Source organism: Rhinopithecus roxellana, chromosome 7 (assembly GCF_007565055.1).
Source record: "Rhinopithecus roxellana isolate Shanxi Qingling chromosome 7, ASM756505v1, whole genome shotgun sequence".
Classification (NCBI taxonomy): Eukaryota; Metazoa; Chordata; class Mammalia; order Primates; family Cercopithecidae; genus Rhinopithecus; species Rhinopithecus roxellana.
Window position 1 is genome coordinate 88,979,887 of NC_044555.1, and position 21,487 is coordinate 89,001,373.

The following is a 21,487-nucleotide window of genomic DNA, read 5'->3' on the forward strand; positions in this document are numbered from 1 at the left end:
ATATACAGAATAGAATACAACTTAGCTTTTCAAAAGAAAATTCTGCAATATGCTACAACATAGATAAACCTTGAGGACATTATGCTAAGTAAAATCAGTCAGTCACAGTAAGACAAATACTGCATGATTCTACTCATATGAGATATCTAAAGTAGTCAAATTCATAGAATCAAAGAGTGAAATGAAGGTTTCCAGGGGCTGGGGGGGATGAGAAAATGGACAATAACTAATTAACAAGCACAAAGTTTCAGTCAAGCAAGATGAATAAGCTTCAGAGACCTGTTATATCACATTGTACCTATAGTCAACATATAATACGTTAAAATATATCATAAAAGCAACAATTTCTTGAGAGTAGATTGCGTGTTAAGTTTTCTTACCATAATACTAATACTAATAATAAAACCATCTATGTTTTAATTCGTGTTTGCCAGTCATGAAATCCGTGTCACTCTATGAAGAGAATGTTCAGATCAAAGTCAGACAGTGTAGAAAATACCACTTAATGTTCTCTCTGAATGATCTCTAAATAGCCAAACACATTAATTAATTTTCTGCCATACTTCACTGGGGTTGCAATCTTTTTCAGCAAATTGAGACAGAGACTCCATAATGAGAACAAAACTATATCCAACACCATTTCAGCAAAAATTGAAAAATCAAAAGTGATAATATTTCTGAAGTAATGGCTCTGTTGAAAAGAGTAAATGCCATCAAATGCATCTATTTTCCTGTCAGGTGCTGTAATGAGACTGGCAGAAAAACAAGATGCCAAATTAATTCCCCTTAAAGGCTGTTGCCTTTTCTTCCATCAATTTTCTTCTCCTATCATTTAGGAATATCAATAAACTCCCAAAGAGAAGCTTTGGCAGTTAACATTGTCATTTTGTGTTTCTCTTCCCCTCAAATGATTCTTACTAAACACTTAAGTCACCTGCTATCTCCCTCTGTGGTAAAGTGCATTGAAAAGAATTGAGCATAAGCCTTTGCCCCAAATCCTCAGCTTGAATGGTTTTATCAACTAGAAACAGTTCTGAAGCCCCTGTGGAAGGCAAAGTGCTTGGAAATCTAAGATTCTTATAGTTCCATATATTATTTATTTTAACAATTTATTGAGATATAATTCACATACCTTGCAAGTCACCCATTTAAGTGTACTATTCAATGGTTTTTAGTACATTTTCAGAGTATTGCAAGGATCACCACAATCTAATTTTAGAACATTTAATCACCCAAAAAGAAGTCACTACCCATTATTCCTCCCACCTCACTTCCAAGCTCACCTCACCTCCTGTCCCCATCCCCCTGCACTAGGAAACCACCCATCTACTTTCTATATGTAGTTGACCATTATTAACATTTCATATAAATGGAATAATAAAATATGTGGTCTTTTGTTACTGGCTTCTTTCACATAATATAATGTTTGCAAGGGTCATCTACATTATAGCATTTATCAATACCTCATTCTTTTTATTGCTGAATATTCTTCCATTGTGTGAATATGCCGCATTTTCTTTTTTTTAAGTTCAGGGATACATGCGCAGGTTTGTTATACAGGTAAATTTGTGTCATGGGATTTTTTTGTATAGATTATTTCATCACCCAGGTATTAAGCTTAGTACCCATTAGTTATTTTTCCTGCTCTTCTCCCTCCTCGCAACCTCCACCCTCCAATAGGCCCCACTGAGTGTTGTTCCCCTCTATATGTCCATGTGTTCTCATCATTTAGCTCCCATTTATGAGTGAGAAAATGTGGCATTTGGTGTTCTGTTCCCGCATTAGTTTGCTAAGAATAAAGGCCTCCAGCTCCATCCATGCCATGTTTTCTTTAAGCATTCATCAGTTGGTGAACATTTGGGTTCTATTTACTTTTTGGCTACTATGAATAATGATGCTATTTACCATCCATGTACAAGTTGTCGCAGGAATATGTTTTCATATCCCTTCCATAGATACCCAAGGGTGGCATTGCTGGGTCATATGGTAACTTTAGGTTCAACATTTTGAAAAATTGCCAATATATTTTCCAAAGTTACCACACTATTTTACATTCCTACCAGCAATGTATGAAGGTTCAGATTTCTCCTTCACATCCTTGCCAAACACTTCTTGTTGTCTGTCTTTTTGATTATAGCCATCCTAGTTGGTGTAAAGCAGTATCTCACGGTGGGTTTGATTTCCATTACCCTAATGACCAATGATTTTGAACATCTTTTCATGTGCTCCTGGCCATTTGTACACTTTCTTTGAAGACATGTCTATCAGATCTTCTGCCTATTTTTAATTGAGTTATTTATCTTTATTATTGAGTGGCAAAAATTCTTTCTACATTCTGGATACAAGTACCTCACCAGATAAATTATTTGCAAATATTTCCTCTCATTCTTTGGGCTATCTTTTCCCTTTCCTGAGAGTGTCCTTTCAAGTATATACCTCACCCTGCTTTTGCAGCACTCAGGCGGTCAGAATCTGCCACAGGTGTGTTGGTAAATACTGATTGCCAAAATTATATAGATTCCTTCTTGCCCTTAGGAAAATATCTAAACACTTCATTATGGTATTCATCTTTTGTAATCTGGCCCAACCCTTCTCTTTACCATTATTCCCTGCCTTTCTCCCTGCCCGCCTGCACCCAATGAACCTTATGCCCCTCCTTCAAGGGTCTTTTCACTCTTTCCTCTGTCTAGAATGATCTCTCACTGCCTGTCTTTTCTCCAACAATAGCCCCCATGCCTCTCCCTCCATATATGTAAGTACTCACAGTATCTCCTTTCACTAGGTAAATCCACCATCTCTAACATTCATGCTTGGATATACCTCAAGGAATATACTTGAGATATACCTTTGTTGGCTTCCTCAGCGAAGTTAGATACTCTGTTCTTGGTATTCCCACGGCATTCTTTTGTTCATCTCTCTCAAAAAGCACTTCACATATCATAATATGTTGTTCCCCTGCGTGGGCATTTTCCCACAAGACTGGTACAATTCTCCTAAACTAGGATGTTGTGAGATTTACTTCTGGCACATAGTGGGGGCTTGCAGAAACTATCAAAGCTCTTTAAAAATATTCCAGTTTCCTTTTCCGTTCAGGCAGACAGTTAGCTTGCATTTGACTAGCCCTTTAAAGTTAGGGATGGCTGTGTGGCCATTTTGGCTAATGAAATATGAACAGAAATGACATATCATTAAAATGAGGACCCTTTAAAAGCCAATGTGCTATCTGCCAAGCTGTGCTTTCTTACTGTAGTGATCATGAGAGCATAATTAAGACGAAACTCAGTCAGTGAAGGACCACAATCAGCATAGTACCATGCCATACCACAGTAGACATGTACTATGAGTAAAACAAACGAAAAAAATGTGTTAAGCCACTTCAATTTAGAGACTGTTACCACATCATAACCTAGCCTCTCCTGACTAGTGCTGGACTAAATACGTGTCTGTTGAATGAATGCAATGAAAATGCAGTGCAGGTCACTATCTCTTTAGTTTGCCTATAATGGAGTAAATCACTCTTCTCTTGCTTTATCTCAGTATGTATACTGTTAAATAAATAGCAATGATTGCTTCCTAAATGTATTCAACTTCACTCTACTAGTAGTCTGCTAAATTTGAATGTAAAGTAGAACTATTTTCTCCTTGCATTACAAATGGGACATCTGAAAGTCTTCTACAATTTCCAATTCTTATTTCTCGAAAGTAGCACACTGGATTACTCTTACAACAAATTCTTTAAAAAGCATTCAAAAATACCCTGTTAAAATGTACCTTCTGAGGCAGATACTCCTGACATACAGCTGCATTTAACTTCAAAATTTATCATGGGAATAAGCATAAACTGTTTATCCATGGATCATGGATATTTATCCCTATCAAAACATTTGGCTTTGGAGAATAGTCTGAGAGAAGCTGCCTGGGGGTTGAGGTGGGAAGTAATGTACATCGTGTTATAGAGTAGCCTTTTTCTTCAGCAATGTTTGCAGAGAATTCTTTTTTAGAGTTGAAGATTCTCAAAACGACTACGTCATTTAAGCACACAAAATTAGTGCCTTTTGAAAACTATGATTTACATTTTCTGGTGGCAAGCATATCTAAGTGGATAAATTTATAAATAACCTAGCTTATTGCTGAGTCATTGTTGATCTGTATACTCAGAGATGATACCTTTCTGTTTTGTTCAGCCACTTACTTTTGTACATATCTCAACGTTTGCACTTTTGGCTGAATTTTAATTGTTTGATTATATGTCTCTGTTTAGTCTGTGAAAAAACACATTTTATTATTTATACATTCCTCATAGAAAACAATAGACCCATTTTTAATTGATTAAGGGGTTGCATGTGTGAGGGATGAGTGAATGCTAAGTTAGTTGTGTGACTTTGAGCAAACCACTTTCAGTCTCTCTAGACCTGAGCTATCCAATACAATATTGACTAGCTACATACATGTGGCCAGTAAGCACCTGAAATGTGGCTACCTGTGTAAAATACACATCAGATTTTATGTCTAAAACACACATCAAATTTTGAAGACTTAATACCAAAAAAAACTCACAAATAACAGTGTTCATATTGATTGTATACTAAAATAATGACGCTTGGGGTATATTAGGTTAAATAAAATAACTATTTAAATTATTACACCTGCATCTTTTTATACTTTTTAATTTTTTATTTTGAAATAATTATAGAGTCCCAAAACAATTCAAAAATATTACAGAGAGGTTTTGAGTGCCTTTAACCAGTTTCCCCACTGATAGCATCTTACATAACTACAGTACAATATCAAAAATTTAAAATTGACATTTATATAATACACATGCCTTATTCAGATTTCACCAGTTTGACAAGCATACATTTTGTTGTGTGTGTATGCATGAGTTCCATGCAATTTTATTCCATGTATAGCTGTGTAAGATCACCACTAAAATCGAGATGCAGAACCATTCCATCACCACAAAGATCTCCCTTGTGCTACTCCTCCATAAACCCACCCTTACCCTAACACCTGGTCACTAAACCCTACAAATCACCAGTAAGCTCTCCACCTCTATAATTTCTTCATTTAAGGAACATTATATTAAAAAATCATACATTATGTATCCTTTGGAAATAGGTTTTTCTCCACTTATCATAATGCCATTGAGATCCATCCTAGTTGTTGCATGTATCAATAGTTGTTCTTTTTACTGCTTAGTCATATTCATGGGATAGATTACCACAGTTAAACAACCCAGTGCTGGAGATTTGGGCTGTTTCCAGTGTGAGGCTATTAAAAATAGTCTGCTATGAACATTCATCTATAGGATTTGTGTGAACCTAAGTTTTCATCTTTATGAAATGAATGCCAATTATGAAACGAATGCCAATAAGTGTGACTGCTTGGTCATATGTTAAATATATATTTAGTATTTTTAGGAAACTAGTTGTTTAAGAACATAGGTGTATAGTGATACATCATTGTGGTTTTCATTTGGATTTCTCTAATAGCTAATAATATTCAATACCTTTTCATGTGCTTATTCACCATCCATATACCCTCTTGTAAAATGTTAATTTCTCTTGCTGATTTTCTAATTGGATTGCATCTTTTGTTTCTTCTGTTTTTTAAAAAAACTGTTGAGTTTTGAAATATTTTTGCATATCTTACATGCAAGTCCTTTGTCAGATATGAGATTTACAGATATTTTCTCCCAGGTTGTAGGTTGTCTTTCCATCTTCTTAGCAGAGTCTTTTGCAGAGCAAACTTTTAATTTCAGTGAAATCCAATGTATTAACTGTTTTCTTTTGTGAATTCCTAGATCTCAAGTATTTTTTTTTCTTCTAAAAGATTTATAGCTTTACATTTTGATCCACTGATCCATTTTGAGTTAAATTTTTTAAGCTGAGAGGTTTAGGTCAAGTTTCCATGTTTGTCTGTGGGTGTCCAATTGCTCCAGCAATGTTTGTTGAATTGCTTTTGCATCTTCGTCAAAGGGACATGGTTGTTTAGGTCTATTTCTAGGTTCTACATTCTGTTCCAATGATCTATAATATCCATCCCTTCACTAATACCAGCCTTAGTTAATGAAGATTTATAATAAGTCTTGAAATCAGGTAGACTGTTTTCTCTAACTTTATTCTTGCCTTTCGAATATGTTTTAACTATTCTAGTTCATTTGCCTTTTCATATAAACTTTAGAATAAGCTTCCATATATCCACAAATAATGATGCTGAAACTCTGACAGGAATTGCATTAAATTGAGGGGGAAATGATATTTTGACGATATTGAGTCTTCCACTCCTTGAGTATGGTATGTTTTTCTCTCTTTATTTAGATCTTGGACTTCTTTCATCAGCATTTAGCAATTTTCAGTATACAAATCTTGTCATGTTTTGTTAGATTTATACTGAAGCATATCATTACTGTTGAGTTATTGTAAGTGGTATTATGTTGGGTTTTTTTCTTTGTTTTTGAGATGGAGTCTCGCTCTGTTGCCAGGCTGGAACACAGTGGCACAATCTCGGCTCACTACAACCTCTGCCTCCCGGGTTCAAGCAGTTCTCCTGCCTCAGCCTCTGGAGTTGCTGGGACTACAGGCACACACCATCACACCTGGCTAATTTTTGTATTTTTAGTAGAGACAGAGTTTCACCATGTTGGGCAGGATGGTCTCCATCTCTTGACCTCGTGATCTGCCCACCTCGGCCTCCCAACGTGCTGGGATTACAGGCATGAGCCACCTTACCCAGCTGGTATTGTGTTTTTAATTATGGCTCCAACATGTTCATTGCTAGTCTGAAAAATACAATTGATTTTTGTATGTTGATTTTGTCTCTGCAACTTTGCTGAACCTAACTATTAGTTCTAGGAAGTATTTTTGTAGATTCCTTGAAATTTTATATGTAGATTGTGTCATTGGAAAATAGGAACAATTTTATTGCTTCTTTCCTAATCAACATGCTTTTAATTCTTTTTCTTGCCTTATTACTCCAGCTGGGAATTTCAGTAGTGTGTTGAATAAAATTGGTGAAAGTGCCTGCACTTGCATTGTTTCCAAACTTACATGGAAAGTATTCAGACTTTTACTATTAATCATGAAGTTAGCTATGGTCTTTTCATAAATGTCCTTTATTATATTCAGGAAGTTATCCTCTATTCCCAGTTTGGCTAGACTTTTTATCATAAATGGGTGTTGAATTATGTCAAATGTTTTTTCTGTATAAATTGATGAAATCATGCGATTTTCCTACTTTAGCCTGTTAATGCAGTGTTTTATTAAAGTGACAAATTTTTGAATATTCAACCAGCCTTGCATTCCTGAAACAAACTCCAGTTGGTATATGTGTGTATGTATGTGTGTATATACATATGTATGGATGTACATTTCTATATTGCTAGATTCCATTTGCTAACGTTTTTTGAGGTTTTATTTCATCTGTGTTCATAAGGGATACTGGTCTGTAGTTTTCTCTTTATTTGTACTGGACTTGTCTCTTTTTCAGTCTCAGGGTACTATTAGCCTAATAAAATAAGTTGGGAAGTATTCCCTCCTCCTTTTCTATCTTCCGGAATAAAAACTTTGTAGAATATGTGTTAATTCCTCTTTAAATGTTTAAAAGCACCTAGGAGGGTGGATATATTTTGAGAGATTTTTAAAAATACAAATTAAAAATTATCTATTTCATAATGGGTGACCTTTTGCAGTTTGTCCTTTTTGAAGAATTGCTCATTTTATCTAAGTTGCTAATTTTATGTGTGTAGTGTTGTTCTTACTATTCCATTATTAGTCTTGTCTTGTATGTCAGGCCTGCCGTGATATCCATTGTTTCATTCCTGATATTATAATGCATGCCTTTTTTATTTATTTATTTATTTGTTTGTCTTGCTGGACGTTTGTCAATTTTATTGATCCTTCTCAAAGAACCAGTTTTGTTTCATTGATTTATTCTATTGTTTTGCTGTTTTCAAATTTAATAATATCAGCTCTTACCTTTATTGTTTTCCTTCTGTCTGCTTTGAGTTTATTTTGCTATTTTTAATAGTTCCTTGAGATAGTAAATTAGACTGTGGATTTGAGATTTTTTTCTCATTTTAATGTGACCATTTAGTACTATAAGTTTCCCTCTTCACACTGAAATAGGTACAACCCACAAATTTTGATATGCTGCATTATCATCTTCAATCTATGTATTTTTTAAAGTTTCTTTTGAAAATTGCTTTTTGGGCCGGGCGCGGTGGCTCAAGCCTGTAATCCCAGCACTTTGGGAGGCCGAGACGGGTGGATCACGAGGTCAGGAGATCGAGGCCATCCTGGCTAACACGTTGAAACCCCGTCTCTACTAAAAAAAATACAAAAAAAACTAGCCGGGAGATGTGGCGGCGCCTGTAGTCCCAGTCACTAGGGAGGCTGAGGAACTAGCCGGGCGAGGTGGCGGGCGCCTGTAGTCCCAGCTACTAGGGAGGCTGAGGCAGGAGAATGGTGTAAACCCAGGAGGCGGAGCTTGCAGTGAGCTGAGATCCGGCCACTGCACTCCAGTCCGGGCGACAGAGCGAGACTCCGCCTCAAAAAAAAAAAAAAAAAGAAAAAGAAAAAAGAAAATTGCTTTTTGGACCATAGATTATTTAGAAGTAATTTTCCTTAATTTCCAAATGCTTAGATATTTTTCTGTTATCTTTCTGTTTTTGATTTCTGGGTCTGCTAGTAACAAATTCTCTCAGTTTCCCCTCTCATCTGAGAATTCTTAGTCTCATTTTCATTTCTGAAGCTATGTTCTCTGGATATAGAATTCTAGATTGACAGTTCTTTCCTTTCAGCACTTGAAAAATATTAAACCACTTCCTTCTGGCCTCCATGGCTTCTGATCAGAAATCTGCTATTATTTGAACTACTCTTCCCCTATAGATAATACATCGTTTCTCTCTAGCTGTTTACAATAATTTTTCTTTGTCTTTAAATCACAGACATTTGATTATGATGTGTCGTGCATTTCTTTGGGTTTATTGTGTTTAGGCTTTTCTCATTTTCTTGAATTTGCAGATTTATACAGTTCATGAAATTGTGAGAATTTCAGTCATCAGTCCTTGAATATTTGTTTATACCCATATTCTTTCTCCTCTCCTGGAATTCCAATGACATAAATATTAGACTTTTTATTACTATCCACAGGTCCCTGAGGCTTTATTAATTTTTTCATTCTATTTTCTTTCTGTTATCAAGATTTGGTAATTTTTTAATTTAATATTCTAACATCAAGTTCATTGCTTTGTTCCTCTCTCATCTCCATTCTTTTATTAAGCTCATGTAGTAAGTTAATTTCAATTATTGATGTTTTCAGTTCTAAAATTTCTACTTCTTTATGTCTTGAAGACTTTTTGTTAAGATGTTTTGCTAAGACTTTCTTTTTCCTTGTTCATTTCAAGCATGTTCATAATTGCTCACTGAATAATTTTTTATGATGGCTGTTTTAAATCCTTTTGAGAGAATCCCAATGTCTCTTTCTTCTAAGTGTTGGTATCTATTAATGGTGTTTACTCATTCAAGTTGAGATTTTCCTGATTCTTGATATGGTGAATGACTTTCAGTTCTGTCTTAGTCATTTGATGTATTATATTATAGACTTTTGATCTTATTTAAATCTTCTATTTTAGCAGGCCGCCACTGACATTACATGGGTAAGGAAAGTTGGGCAGAGCCACATTACTTTTAGGCAGGTGTAGAAGTCCAAGCTCCTCATTCAGCCTTCACCTACACTGTGCAAAGAATGAGGCATACCTCATTACTGCTGGGTGAAGGTAGAAGTCCAGGCTCCCCGTGCAATTTCTACTGACATGATGGTGGGAGGGTGGAGAGGGGCACCTCATTACCTCTGTGAAGTGCTAAAAATCTACTTTCTCCACTTGGTCTCCTTGATTTCCTTGGACACCACCCAATGAGAAGGGGAAGGGGCATCTCGTTACCAATAGATGAAGGCAGAAATCTAGGCCCCTCAATTGCTTGGCATTTGCTGATGGGGACAGGAGGGTAGTTTTGCTTTTCTGTTTTCTGTGCTGGTGAGTAGGGCAGTTATTGTCAAAGTTTTCTTTCTTGCTAGGCTGTTTCTTTCCTGGACCTTTGACTTCAAATAACAAGATTTTCTTGGGAATTAAAAGAAATCTGTGGCTGTTCATGTAGGTGTTTCTGGGTTCCAGGATTCTCCGGCACCCACTCCAGAATATACGGAAGGCAAAAAATAAAAAACCCAGGGAACTCATCATTGTGTCATTCCTTAAGTCCCAAAGTCCTAGCTGCTTTGCCTTCTCTCCAGATTTCAGAGTCTTATGTTTATTTTATATCTATGTCCAGGGATTTCAGCTATTGTTAGCAGGCAGAGTAGGGAGAAATAGACCTATGCCATTTTGCCCAGACTCAGAAGTTTCCCCTTCTTGCTTTTTAAAAACTGTGGTTACTAGAAAATAAATTGCATTTCTGACTCACATCATATTTCTATTGGACAGAGCCACGTGTAGATCTTAGCCTTCGCACTTGCAGATCAAAGCGTTACAAGAGATGCACTCCAAAGTCAATCCTTTACACCTCTACAATCCCATGATTTTAAGAATTGTTGTTTGACTTTTTTATACAATGCAAAATGATATAGATAATATTGTTTCTCTTTCTACTTACCTACATCATAGTTATCAAAAATGAAATAGTTCTGGAAAGCCCTTCAAATGCCTCAAAATAGAGGCAAGGTTATTATTATTTTTTAAATGAATACCAATATGTTAACATTTCTATAGGAAGTAGTTGGTAAGCAAAGATTTCTCTGAAGGAGCTTATTGCAGGTGCTAATCAGCTCACACTATTTTTTACTGTCTGTGCTGAAAAAAGAATTAATTACTTCAGTAGCCTCACTTCTTCACATACCTAAATAATGCATACCCCTACTCTGTGGAGAATAAACTAAATTTGATAGAGAAAAGTTTAATGTGTAGCTAAAGATAGCACTGTAATCTCCTTGAAAGAACTCTCAGCACTCTCCTCCCTCCTTTTAAACAGACTTTCCTTTTCTGAAACTGCTAATGAATGGTTCTTGCATCCTTGTGATTCCCTCCCTCATTGTATATCTTCCCACATATTTCCAAAGACAATTAAAGTTCATTTTCTTCCAATATTCATAAGTAATTTTTCTGAAATCCACTGGATCCTTACCAGAACAATTACAATAACCTGTCCCCAAGAGTCTTGTTTTCTAGAAGCATTGTTTAAAATTAAGACAGTGCCTTTGAGCTTCAGGTACAAAATATATAAAGTTCTCACTCCATCACTACAAAGTTTCCCAGTGGTCTAGTCATCTCTCATTGAAATTGTTTCCCTTAAAATATGCATTTCTCCATCATTCCACAAAAAGGGCATTTTTTTTTTAAGACGGAGTAACTCACTCTGTTGCCCAGGTGGGAGTGCAGTGGCACAATCTCAGCTCATTGAAACCTCCATCTCCCGGGTTCAAGTGATTCTCCTGCTTCAGTCTCCCGAGGAGCTGGGATGACAGATGTATACCACCATGCCCAACTAATTTTTGTATTTTTAGTAGCAACGGGGTTTTGCCATGTTGGCCAGGCTGATCGCAAACTCCTGGCCCCAAGCAATCTGCTCACCTTGGTCTCCCAAAGTGCTGGGATTATGGGCATGAGCCACTGCGCTGCGCCAAAAAGGGCATTCTTGAAGGTCATTGATGATTCTCCTCTCCAAAATTCAGTAGTCTACCTCCATCCTGTCCTTTTGAAGAATTTTATATTGTTTACCAAAACTCCTCGACAAGTTCTCCTGCCTTATTTCTTACTATGTAGCCTCTCTCTTCCCCTACCTTCCTGTTTTTCTCTTCTCGTTATCTAATCATATGAATTCTATAGTTCCTTAAAATGTTCTTCAACCTGTCTTTCATTACTGTCTATTTGTTGGAAGCATTCAATTCCAGTTTCAACTGTAACTTCTATGCTGACTATTCTCAAATCTCTCTTCATCTTCTCATCTGAACTACAGTCCCAAATCTCCAGGTTCAGTTAGCATTTTTACTTGTATGTCCCCCATAACACCACAAACTGGACATGACGGAAACCAAACTCATCTGCCTCCCCTCCGCCTTTCCTGTCGAATGACTTCAACATTCTCTGCTTCAATAAGTCTCCAACCTGGAGGATTGAGTCATCTTTAATTAAAGACTCTTTTTATCTGAGAACCAGGCACCAAATCAAGCACACTTTTTCCCTAGAAACAAGGATTAGGTGGAAGGGAAAAGACCTTGAAGCTAACCATATCCATGTTTAAATTTATTCACGTCTAAAGTTATTTACCACAACTTTGCATGAACTTGGATATATTATGTAACATCTCTGAGCTTCAATGTTTTCACATGAAAAGGCAGAAAATACATACTATGAAGTTGCTGTGATGATTTAATGAGATAATACACTTAAAATGTTTAGCATATAGTAGAACTCAAGAATGTAAGTTGCTTCTCAGACACCATGTTTCTATCTGTTCCATTCTCTGAGTTCCCACTGCTAAACTGCCACACTCTATTCAAGTCTCTCAGTCCCATGTACTTGAAATATCAAAAACAAAGCCCCCATTTTTTAACCCCACTTCCCTGCATTCTACTTTCTCCAAAGGGACCCAATTCCCTCATTGATGTCATATGATTCCTTCATTCTAAGTTTGCCACTGGATGGCCTATAAACCACAGGAATTTATTTCTCACGGCTCTGGAGTCTGGGAAGTCCAAAATCAAGCTACCAGCAGACTTGCTGTCTGGTAAGGGCCCACTTCCCCGTTCACAGACGACCAACTTTTCATTGTAACCTCACATTGCAAAAAAGGCATGGGGTTTCTCTCAGGCCTGTTTTATAAGGGCAAGCTAATCCCATTCGTGACGGCTGTACTCTCATGACTGAGTCACCTCCCAAAGGCCCCAACTCCTAACATCATCACCTTTGGGGTTAGGATTTCAACACAGGAACTTCGGGGGAACAAAAACATTCAAACCACATTTGATGTTCTACATCAGTGCTTATGAGCACTTGGGGTTCATATATCAATAACATTTAAAAGCCTAATTAGGCTACTGGCCATTAGATTTACATTCTTTCTTGCCCTAGGAGAGACCATTAAAAATAATTTGAAATCTGTATTTCATTTTAGAAGTGTATTTTACAAAAGACAGTAAGGCATAATGTTAGAATAAAAAAGTTTACATTGAATAAATTTAGATTTGGATTAAAAAATTATATTATCCGTATTTTTTTTTTCATTTTGATATGGACCAGAGGAAACTATCAGAAAAATCCTTGGACAGGGAATCTCCATGATTCTCTCTCTATACCTACTGTTTCTGTAACAGGGATAATTGATACTTGGAGAGTTCCTACTATGAACCAATTAGTAAAACTTTGTGTGTGTCTTGTGTGTATACGAGACAGTATGCCATTGTACAGACAGCAAAACTAAGACATAATTTTCTCAAGGACTCACAGTGAATAAATGGTGAAAGTGATATTTGAACCCAGTTATTTAAGGTCCAGTGTTCTTGATTGCTAACTATTCCACACTGCTGCTACTTCTTTAGACTCTGTGGCATGAGTATGATTCTGTACACAAAATAAACATACCAATATGTACAATGATAATGGCAATGTTTGCCATAATATAGCACATGTATTGAACAGAATAATGGCCAGATATATATCATCCCAAGGAAACTACTTCTACAAAGAGTATTTATAAATTGTCAAGTGCTGTACAGATGCAAAACCAACTGTAATTATTATCATCAACAATGCTAACTGGATTTCCATAAGTCAAGTTTGCTTTAGACCATCACAGCAGATTTATTAAATAAAACACGATCAATATCATTTCTAAGGGAGTCCCATATATGAGACTATTTTAGGCCAACAACATTAACTCATCTTTAAGAGAGTTTTGTAGAAATCAGAGTGATTGCAAATTAGCCCAATTCACAGCCTGCAATATTGCACTCTCGTACTGTTGCCTCTAAGATTATAGGGACTGCCCTAAGCAAAATGGTAGAAATCGTCTTAAACATACTCTTGTCTTTCCTTACATTACCCCTTTTATCTTACCTTGGGGGAAACTTTACAGATCCCCTCTACCAGAAATTCAATTCTTTCCATCTTTCCCACTCTCTGCCCTAAAAGAATCTTTTAGCCAGCTGCTCCACTGGAAACTATCTAACTGACAAATTCACATTTTTGTGTTTTGTTTTTCCAGGACCATGCTAATAACATACCAAGCCATAAGCCACAGGGATACATATTTAGTGGGAATATTTCAGATACAGTGAATAAGCCTGTTGTAGAGATATTTGGAGCAAAGAACATCACACTGCTGGCCCTTAATTTAGCTGACAAATATTTTTTCCAACTGATAAGGGCAATCATAAATGGTAATTAATCATCCTGAAAGCACAATCCCTCTCAGTATCTTCAATATCCGCAAGTCTTCTATCAGTTCTGTGTCATCACAGTAATTCACTACAATGAGTTCCATCTTAAAGTGCACTGCTTTCCACCCAAATTTTACAACTACCCCTCTGCCAACAATATGACTTTTCTTCACTTCACCTGCATGGCTTCTTCTATTTTTCCATATCACCCACATAAAACATGAATAGAAGCAAGTCGCTTCGTAGTAAAGGAGTAATGTCCTGTACTGTTTTCCCGACTGGCCACAAGTCAACAAATGGTTCTAGATTTTTACTCCCAATAATTTGCTGAGTACCTTTGGTCAATTCCAGAAAGAATGTGGAATCTCAATTTCACTCTCTATAATAAGGGAGAAGAACAAAATGACCTCTGATGTACCCAATACCTGTATAATTCTACGGGTCTGTAACATTAAATATTATTCAAAGTAAAGATGAATACATAATGACAGAGAAACATAATATATCCTTCGAGAGGTAAAAGCCACGTGTAACTAAACAAATTTCCTTTTAAAATAGTTAATAAACTAGAAGACATTGAGAATGCCTTAAAATTCCTAGTACAATTCATGGAGAAGTATGGAGGAGTTGTGATGTGACTTGATCAGAATATACCTGGTTGAACAACCAGATGAAAAAAAAAATGGTTAGGTAATTTGTATTTATCCAGACCAGTGGTTTCCAAACTACATTCCAAAGAACATTACTAATTATAAAAAATAATAAAAAGATTGCATTTAAATGGTGACTGAGCCCTTGAGGGTTGTCTGGACTTAGTGACTCAATCTATAAAATAGAGTATGGAAAGGGTGAAATAATAATTTTTCAGTGTAGCAAATATGAATAACACAAATTATCCAAGGGACCAAGGTTGACATTACCAATGATAGGTCACGGTGACATCAGGTACCTATCTCCCCAATATGATGTGATGGGACAGGCTCTTCATCTCTGTGATATTTTCTTCCAAAGCTCATAACCCCAGTCTAATCATGAGAAGTTACATCAAGCATACCTTTTTGAAGGACATTCTACAAAATTCCTGATCATTACTCCTCAAAACTGGAAAGATTATGAAAAATAAGAAAAATCTGAGAAACTCTCACAAACTGTATATAACTAAATGTAGTATGATGTCTTGGAGAGGATCTTGAAACAGAAAAAAATACATTAATGGAAAACTGGTAGCATAAAGTCTGGAATTTAGCTGATGGTAACACACCAATAGTGTTTTCCTATATTTGACAAATGTATCATGATAATGAGATATGATAAGATTAGAGGAAGCTGAAACTGGCCGAGTCTATACGAGAACCTCTCTGCAGTACTTCTGTAACTGTTCTGTAAATCTAAAATTATTCCAAATAAAAAGCTTATTTAAATAATTGATGAAGATATCCATTGGCAAATTTGTTTGGGGAACTTTGGATTAAACAACTGATTTTTCTCAATGTCTATAATTGTCATAGCTCCTGGAATATCCAATAAGCATTGTGATTTTAACAGAGAGAATATAGGGTGCTGAGTTCCCAAACATATTTGACCAGAAACCTTTTCATTTCTTCAAATAGTATCTTTTACAAAAAGTACTGACACAGAGAAGTTTTCTCCCAAGGTGTCACCGACTTCTGTCCTATACTAGACCATGATGAAATTTTAATCAGTGACTGACTGAAGAACAAAGATGCTATGAACATTAAATTGGCAGAAGACTTGAAACTAGAGGCTAATATGATGGATTAGAGAATAATCATTAAAATTATAAATCATAGGCTACACCAATTGACCAAACTTAATGACTATAAAACGATACACATATAGTCTTCATTTAGGTAAGCAAATTTTTTTAAAAAATGAACTGAGTAAGTAAAAGAAGCAAGAACTTAAATGCCTGTCATGTTACTGTGAGCAGCTTTATGTCTCAGGAGTTCTTAGGTCAAATTAGTAGAATTGTCATGCTCAGTAAAGATGCCCTAATAGTAGGAGTGATGCCATTTCTGCGGATTGTTTGCTTGTCTTTTTGTTTCTTTTTTAGTTCTGTGTGCTACATTGTAAATGGTCCTCAATGAACCATTTCCAAAGGAGAGGCAACAGGATAATGTGTGTCTTGGAAACCATGTCATAGTAAGAAACGTTGAAGAAACTGGAAATGTTGCCGTGACGCACAGAAACCTTTGACAGAGGCCGGACACCGTGGCTCACACCTGTAATCCTAGCACTTTGGGAGGCCAAGGCGAGTGGATCACCTGAGGTCAGTAGTTCGAGACCAGCATGGCCAACATGGTGAAATCCCGTCTCTACTAAAAATACAAAAAATTAGCCAGGCGTGGTGGCAGGCACCTGTAATCCCAGCTACTCGGGAGGCTGAGGCAGGAGAATCACTTGAACCCAGGAGGCCGAGGTTGCAGCAAACCAAGATTGCACTATTGCATTCCAGCCTGGTCACCAAGAGTGAAACACCATCTCAAAAAAAAAAAAAAAAAAAAAAACCCTTTGACAGATCCTTAAGTACACAAGGATACAGGAGAATCAAGCCTATTCTGTATAACTTCAGAACTCGGGAGAAGGACTTAAGGACACAGGAAACTGCACATGTTGGTTCAAAAAAACTTCTGTAATCATTAAACAGCCTCATAATGGAATGGATATTCTTGAAATGAAGTGAGCTCCCTGCCTCTGGGACTGTCTAAATGGAAGCTGGGTATCCCTCTGTCCAAACTTCTGCTAGAATGTCTTCTACATCTACCTAATAATGAGTTCTACACAGCCTTCCAGTGCTAAGGTCTCAGAAGCTATCAAACCACAGGGAAGGAAAAAAAAATGAAGAGGCACTGAGAAAACTGACAACCCACTAAAAACAGCCCCTAAAGTACCCTTAGGCACCACTCTACCTCTCTTCTAACCATCATCCCTGTAATAATATCTGGAAACTGCCTAAACAAGTGCTGACATTTAGTTGATGAATTAAGGCAAAACGCTGTCCTAGAGTATGCACCTAAGAGATTTCTGATTATTAGAATTTAAGTTACACTAGAGGACAGGGAAGTGATGAATTTATCCTGACCAAGTATTGTATTCACTGCAAAAGAAATTTACCAAAATAAATAAACACACAAATATATAAATAAATAGTTTTTCTTTAAATGCACTTTTTTTACCTTAGAGAAATAACTGGTTTATATAAAGGACAATGCGTACATGGTGTGTATGTTTAAGGCGTGCTTCAAGGTTGCTCTCAAGCTGAGCCAGAACTATCACGAGAAGAGTGAAAGGGGCACCCAGGACACAGAAGTTAAGGAAGCAGTTACTCTTAGGGTCCTGTAAGTGCTGGCAGGGTCAGCACTTACGTGAGAGTGAGTACCTCTTTAAATTTGCGTCACAGACGCTGGCTTACCTCACCCCAGTCCAAGCCCTGTGATTGGTCAGGCCATCAAAGCCTCACCCCTATACGACAAACACTGGTTTCTTAGGCAACTGCTGCGTAGCTACGTGCCTAGCACCCGGAAATAATTGCCACCGCCATCTTTTGGTGCAGAAGGTGACGGGAAAGAGGCCGCAGACCTGAACTTCCAACCGTATGTAGGCAAGAAGCCGGTGCCGATACTCCCACTATCACACAATGTCCCACCGGGCCCCAGAGGGGAAGAGAGCGGAGGCTAATCCAAGAGACCTTGGGGCTAGCTGGGATGCCAGGGGCAGCAGAGGCCGTGGCTGGAGTGGCCCCGTCCGCCATCACGGACCGAGAACAGCAGGCTCCCGTGAACCACCACTCTGCTTTAAAATAAAGAACAATATGGTTGGTGCGGTCATTGGTCATGGTGGAGAAAAAATAAAAGATCTACAACATTCGACAAACACTAAAATACAGATTATAAAGGGGGAATCTGAAGCGTTAGTCAGAATTTTTGGCAAGAGGGAAATGAAAGCAAAAGTCAAAGCTACTATAGAAACACTTACTAGAAACAAAGAAAGCTACAACTCAGAATCCAGTGTGGATAATGCTGCATCCCAACCCCCTACTAGAATAAATCTAGGCAGAAATGACATTGCTGGAGAAGCTCAGCCATTGTCAAATTGGGATCAAATTGGGGCAGCAGTCGTGGAGTGCGAAAACAGAAAATGGGCAGGTCTACCACCAGTTAAGAAAAATTTTTACATGGAATCCAAAGCAACAAGCTGCATGTCTGAAATGCAGGTAATTAACTGGAGAAAGGAAAATTTCAACATAATGTGTGATGACTTGAAAAGTGGTGAAAAGCGTCTCATCCCAAAACCAACTTGTAGGTTTAAAGACGCTTTTCAGCAATACCCTGATCTTCTGAAAAGCCTAACAAGGGTAGGGTTTGTAAAGCCAACGCCAATTCAGTCACAGGCATGGCCAATTATTCTACAAGGAATAGATCTTATAGAAGTTGCACAAACCGGAACAGGGAAAACATTGTCCTATTTAATGCCTGGGTTTATTCATGTTGATTCTCAACCATTATCTAGAGAGCAAAGGAATGGGCCTGGGATGCTAGTCCTTACACCCACTAGAGAGTTGGCTCTTCAGGTGGAAGCTGAATGTTCAAAGTATTCATATAAAGATCTCAAAAGCATTTGCATATGTGGTGGTAGAAACAGACTTGGACAAATAGAAGACATTAGTAAAGATGTAGATATAATTATTGCAACTCCTGGGAGGCTGAATGACCTACAAATGAATAACTCTGTCAACCTAAGAAGCATAACCTACTTAGTTATGGATGAGGCAGATAAAATGCTGGATATGGAATTTGAACCCCAGATAATGAAGATTTTATTAGATGTGCACCCAGACCGGCAGACTGTTATGACAAGTGCAACTTGGCCGGATACCGTTCGTCAACTGGCACGTTCTTATTTGAAAGATCCTATGATTGTTTATGTTGGTAATCTGAATCTAGCTGCTGTAAATACAGTGAAGCAAAATATAATTGTTACCACAGAAAAAGAAAAACGAGCTCTCACCCAAGAATTCATAGAGAACATGTCACCCAATGACAGAGTCATCATGTTTGTCAGCCAAAAATGTATTGCTGATGACTTATCAAGTGACTTCAATATCCAAGGCATATGTGTAGAATCATTACATGGCAACAGTGAACAGAGTGATAAAGAACGAGCATTAGAGGACTTTGAAAGGGGAAACATAAAGATACTGATTACAACTGATTTAGTATCCCAAGGTCTTGATGTTAATGATGTCACACATGTATATAATTACGATTTCCCATGCAATATTGAAGAATATGTACACAGAGTAGGGCGCATTGGACGGGCAGGAAAGACTGGCACATCAGTTACCCTCATCACTCAGAGAGATGCGAAAATGGCCGGTGAATTGATTAAAATTCTGGAAAGAGCAAATCAGAGTGTTCCAGAAGATCTTGTAGTAATAGCTGAGCAATACAAGTTAAATCAACAAAAGAGGGACACAGAAACACGATCAAGAAAACCTGGACAAAGGCGCAAGAAGCTTCATTATCGTTTAAGTTGAAAAGTTGTCCCAGGCTACTGGAAGATTCCAGGCATGTTAAAGATATGCAGTATTGAATATACATAAAGAAGTATTGGAAACATACTGGCCATTTGAAGACATAACTAATTCTTAGATAATACTGCTAAACTTTCAATATTGTGTATGTTCCTTAATTTTAAAAAGTCTCAAAAATAAGAGAGTGAGAGACTATGTGAAGAAAAAGTAAATGTTATGTGTTTAATTTCTTTCAAAAGATACCTTTATTTTAGGTTTGGGGGTATATGTGAAGGTTTGTTACATAAACACATGTCATGGGGATTTACTATACATATTATTTCATCACCCAGGTATTAAGCCCAGTGCCCAATAATTATCTTTTCTGCTCCTCTCCCTCCTTCCACCCTCCCCCATCAGGTAGACCCCAGTGTCTGCTGTTTCCTTCTTTGTGTTCATATGTTCTCATCATTTACTTCCCACTTACAAGTGAGAACATGTGATACTTGAGTTTCTGTTCCTGTGTTAATTTTATAGTCTGCCATGTCCATTTGTCTCCTCTAAAACACTTGGTAGAAGACAAGAGTGATGCTTTTCTGGCTTTAAAATAGTTGTACTAAATTGAAGCAAAGCTTCAAGGCTTATCCAGTCAAAATATTCTCTTCCCCCCACCCCAGCAGTTGGTGCCACAACAGTTCTTAAAGTTATTTCCACTACCATTCTCTACTTGTTTTAGTTCATTAGAAAATAAGTGCTAAATTTTTTAGAAGATTCCACAATTCTATTTTTATCAGAATGATGTCATCAACAGAGCTGGATGTCTGACTCATTGGGAATCAGGTCCTTGTATGCATTTTGTCACTAACCCTTGGTTAAAACTCTGAGGAAATCACTTGCCTTCTCTAGGCCTCAATTTCTCCACTCATGAAATGGGAAAGTTACATTAATTAATTTAGGGGTCCCTTTCACCTCTAAAATTTGGTGATATTGTAACTAAAACTGTATACCCCAGCCTTGTATTAACACTTTTTTGTCTAATCTAGGGGAAACTGCATCCTTGCATAATAAATTGAACCAAACAATCCTTTTCAATGACAAGAATAGTACATTCTGCATTTTTATTGATTTTGCAATGTCACTGGTAGATTTTCATTTAATTCTTTGCTTTTCTTTTCAACATGTTTTATTTTAATTCAATTTGAAGGTCAAAACCATATATATATATATGCACACACACACACATACATACATATATCAGGGAAAAAAATAAAGTGAAAGAAAAATTTATCTACTGGGAAAAACATTAAAACCAATCAAATAAGGGCTGGCCGTGGTGGCTCACGCCTGTAATCCCAGCACTTTGGGAGGCCAAGGTGGGTGGATCACCTGAGGTCAGGAGTTCAAGACCAGCCTGATCAACATGGAGAAACCCTGTCCCTACTGAAAATACAAAATTAGCCAGGTGTGGTGGCACATGGCTGTAATCCCAGCTACTCGGGAGGCTGAGGCAGGAGAATCGCTTGA

General features: G+C 37.2%; 2 protein-coding genes across 2 annotated transcripts in view; one reads left to right on the top strand and one right to left on the bottom strand.

The window, feature by feature from the left end:
- LOC115898625 overlaps positions 1-21,487 on the bottom strand; it is a 1,104,002-nt gene that overhangs the window by 777,480 nt on the left and 305,035 nt on the right. The gene's annotated exons all lie outside the window — the stretch shown is intronic.
- Positions 18,007-20,123, top strand: DDX53 (DEAD-box helicase 53). Its single transcript, XM_010358693.2, has one exon. It carries the CDS (start codon positions 18,089-18,091, stop codon positions 19,985-19,987), a length of 1,899 nt encoding a protein of 632 aa, XP_010356995.2. The 5' UTR covers positions 18,007-18,088; the 3' UTR covers positions 19,988-20,123.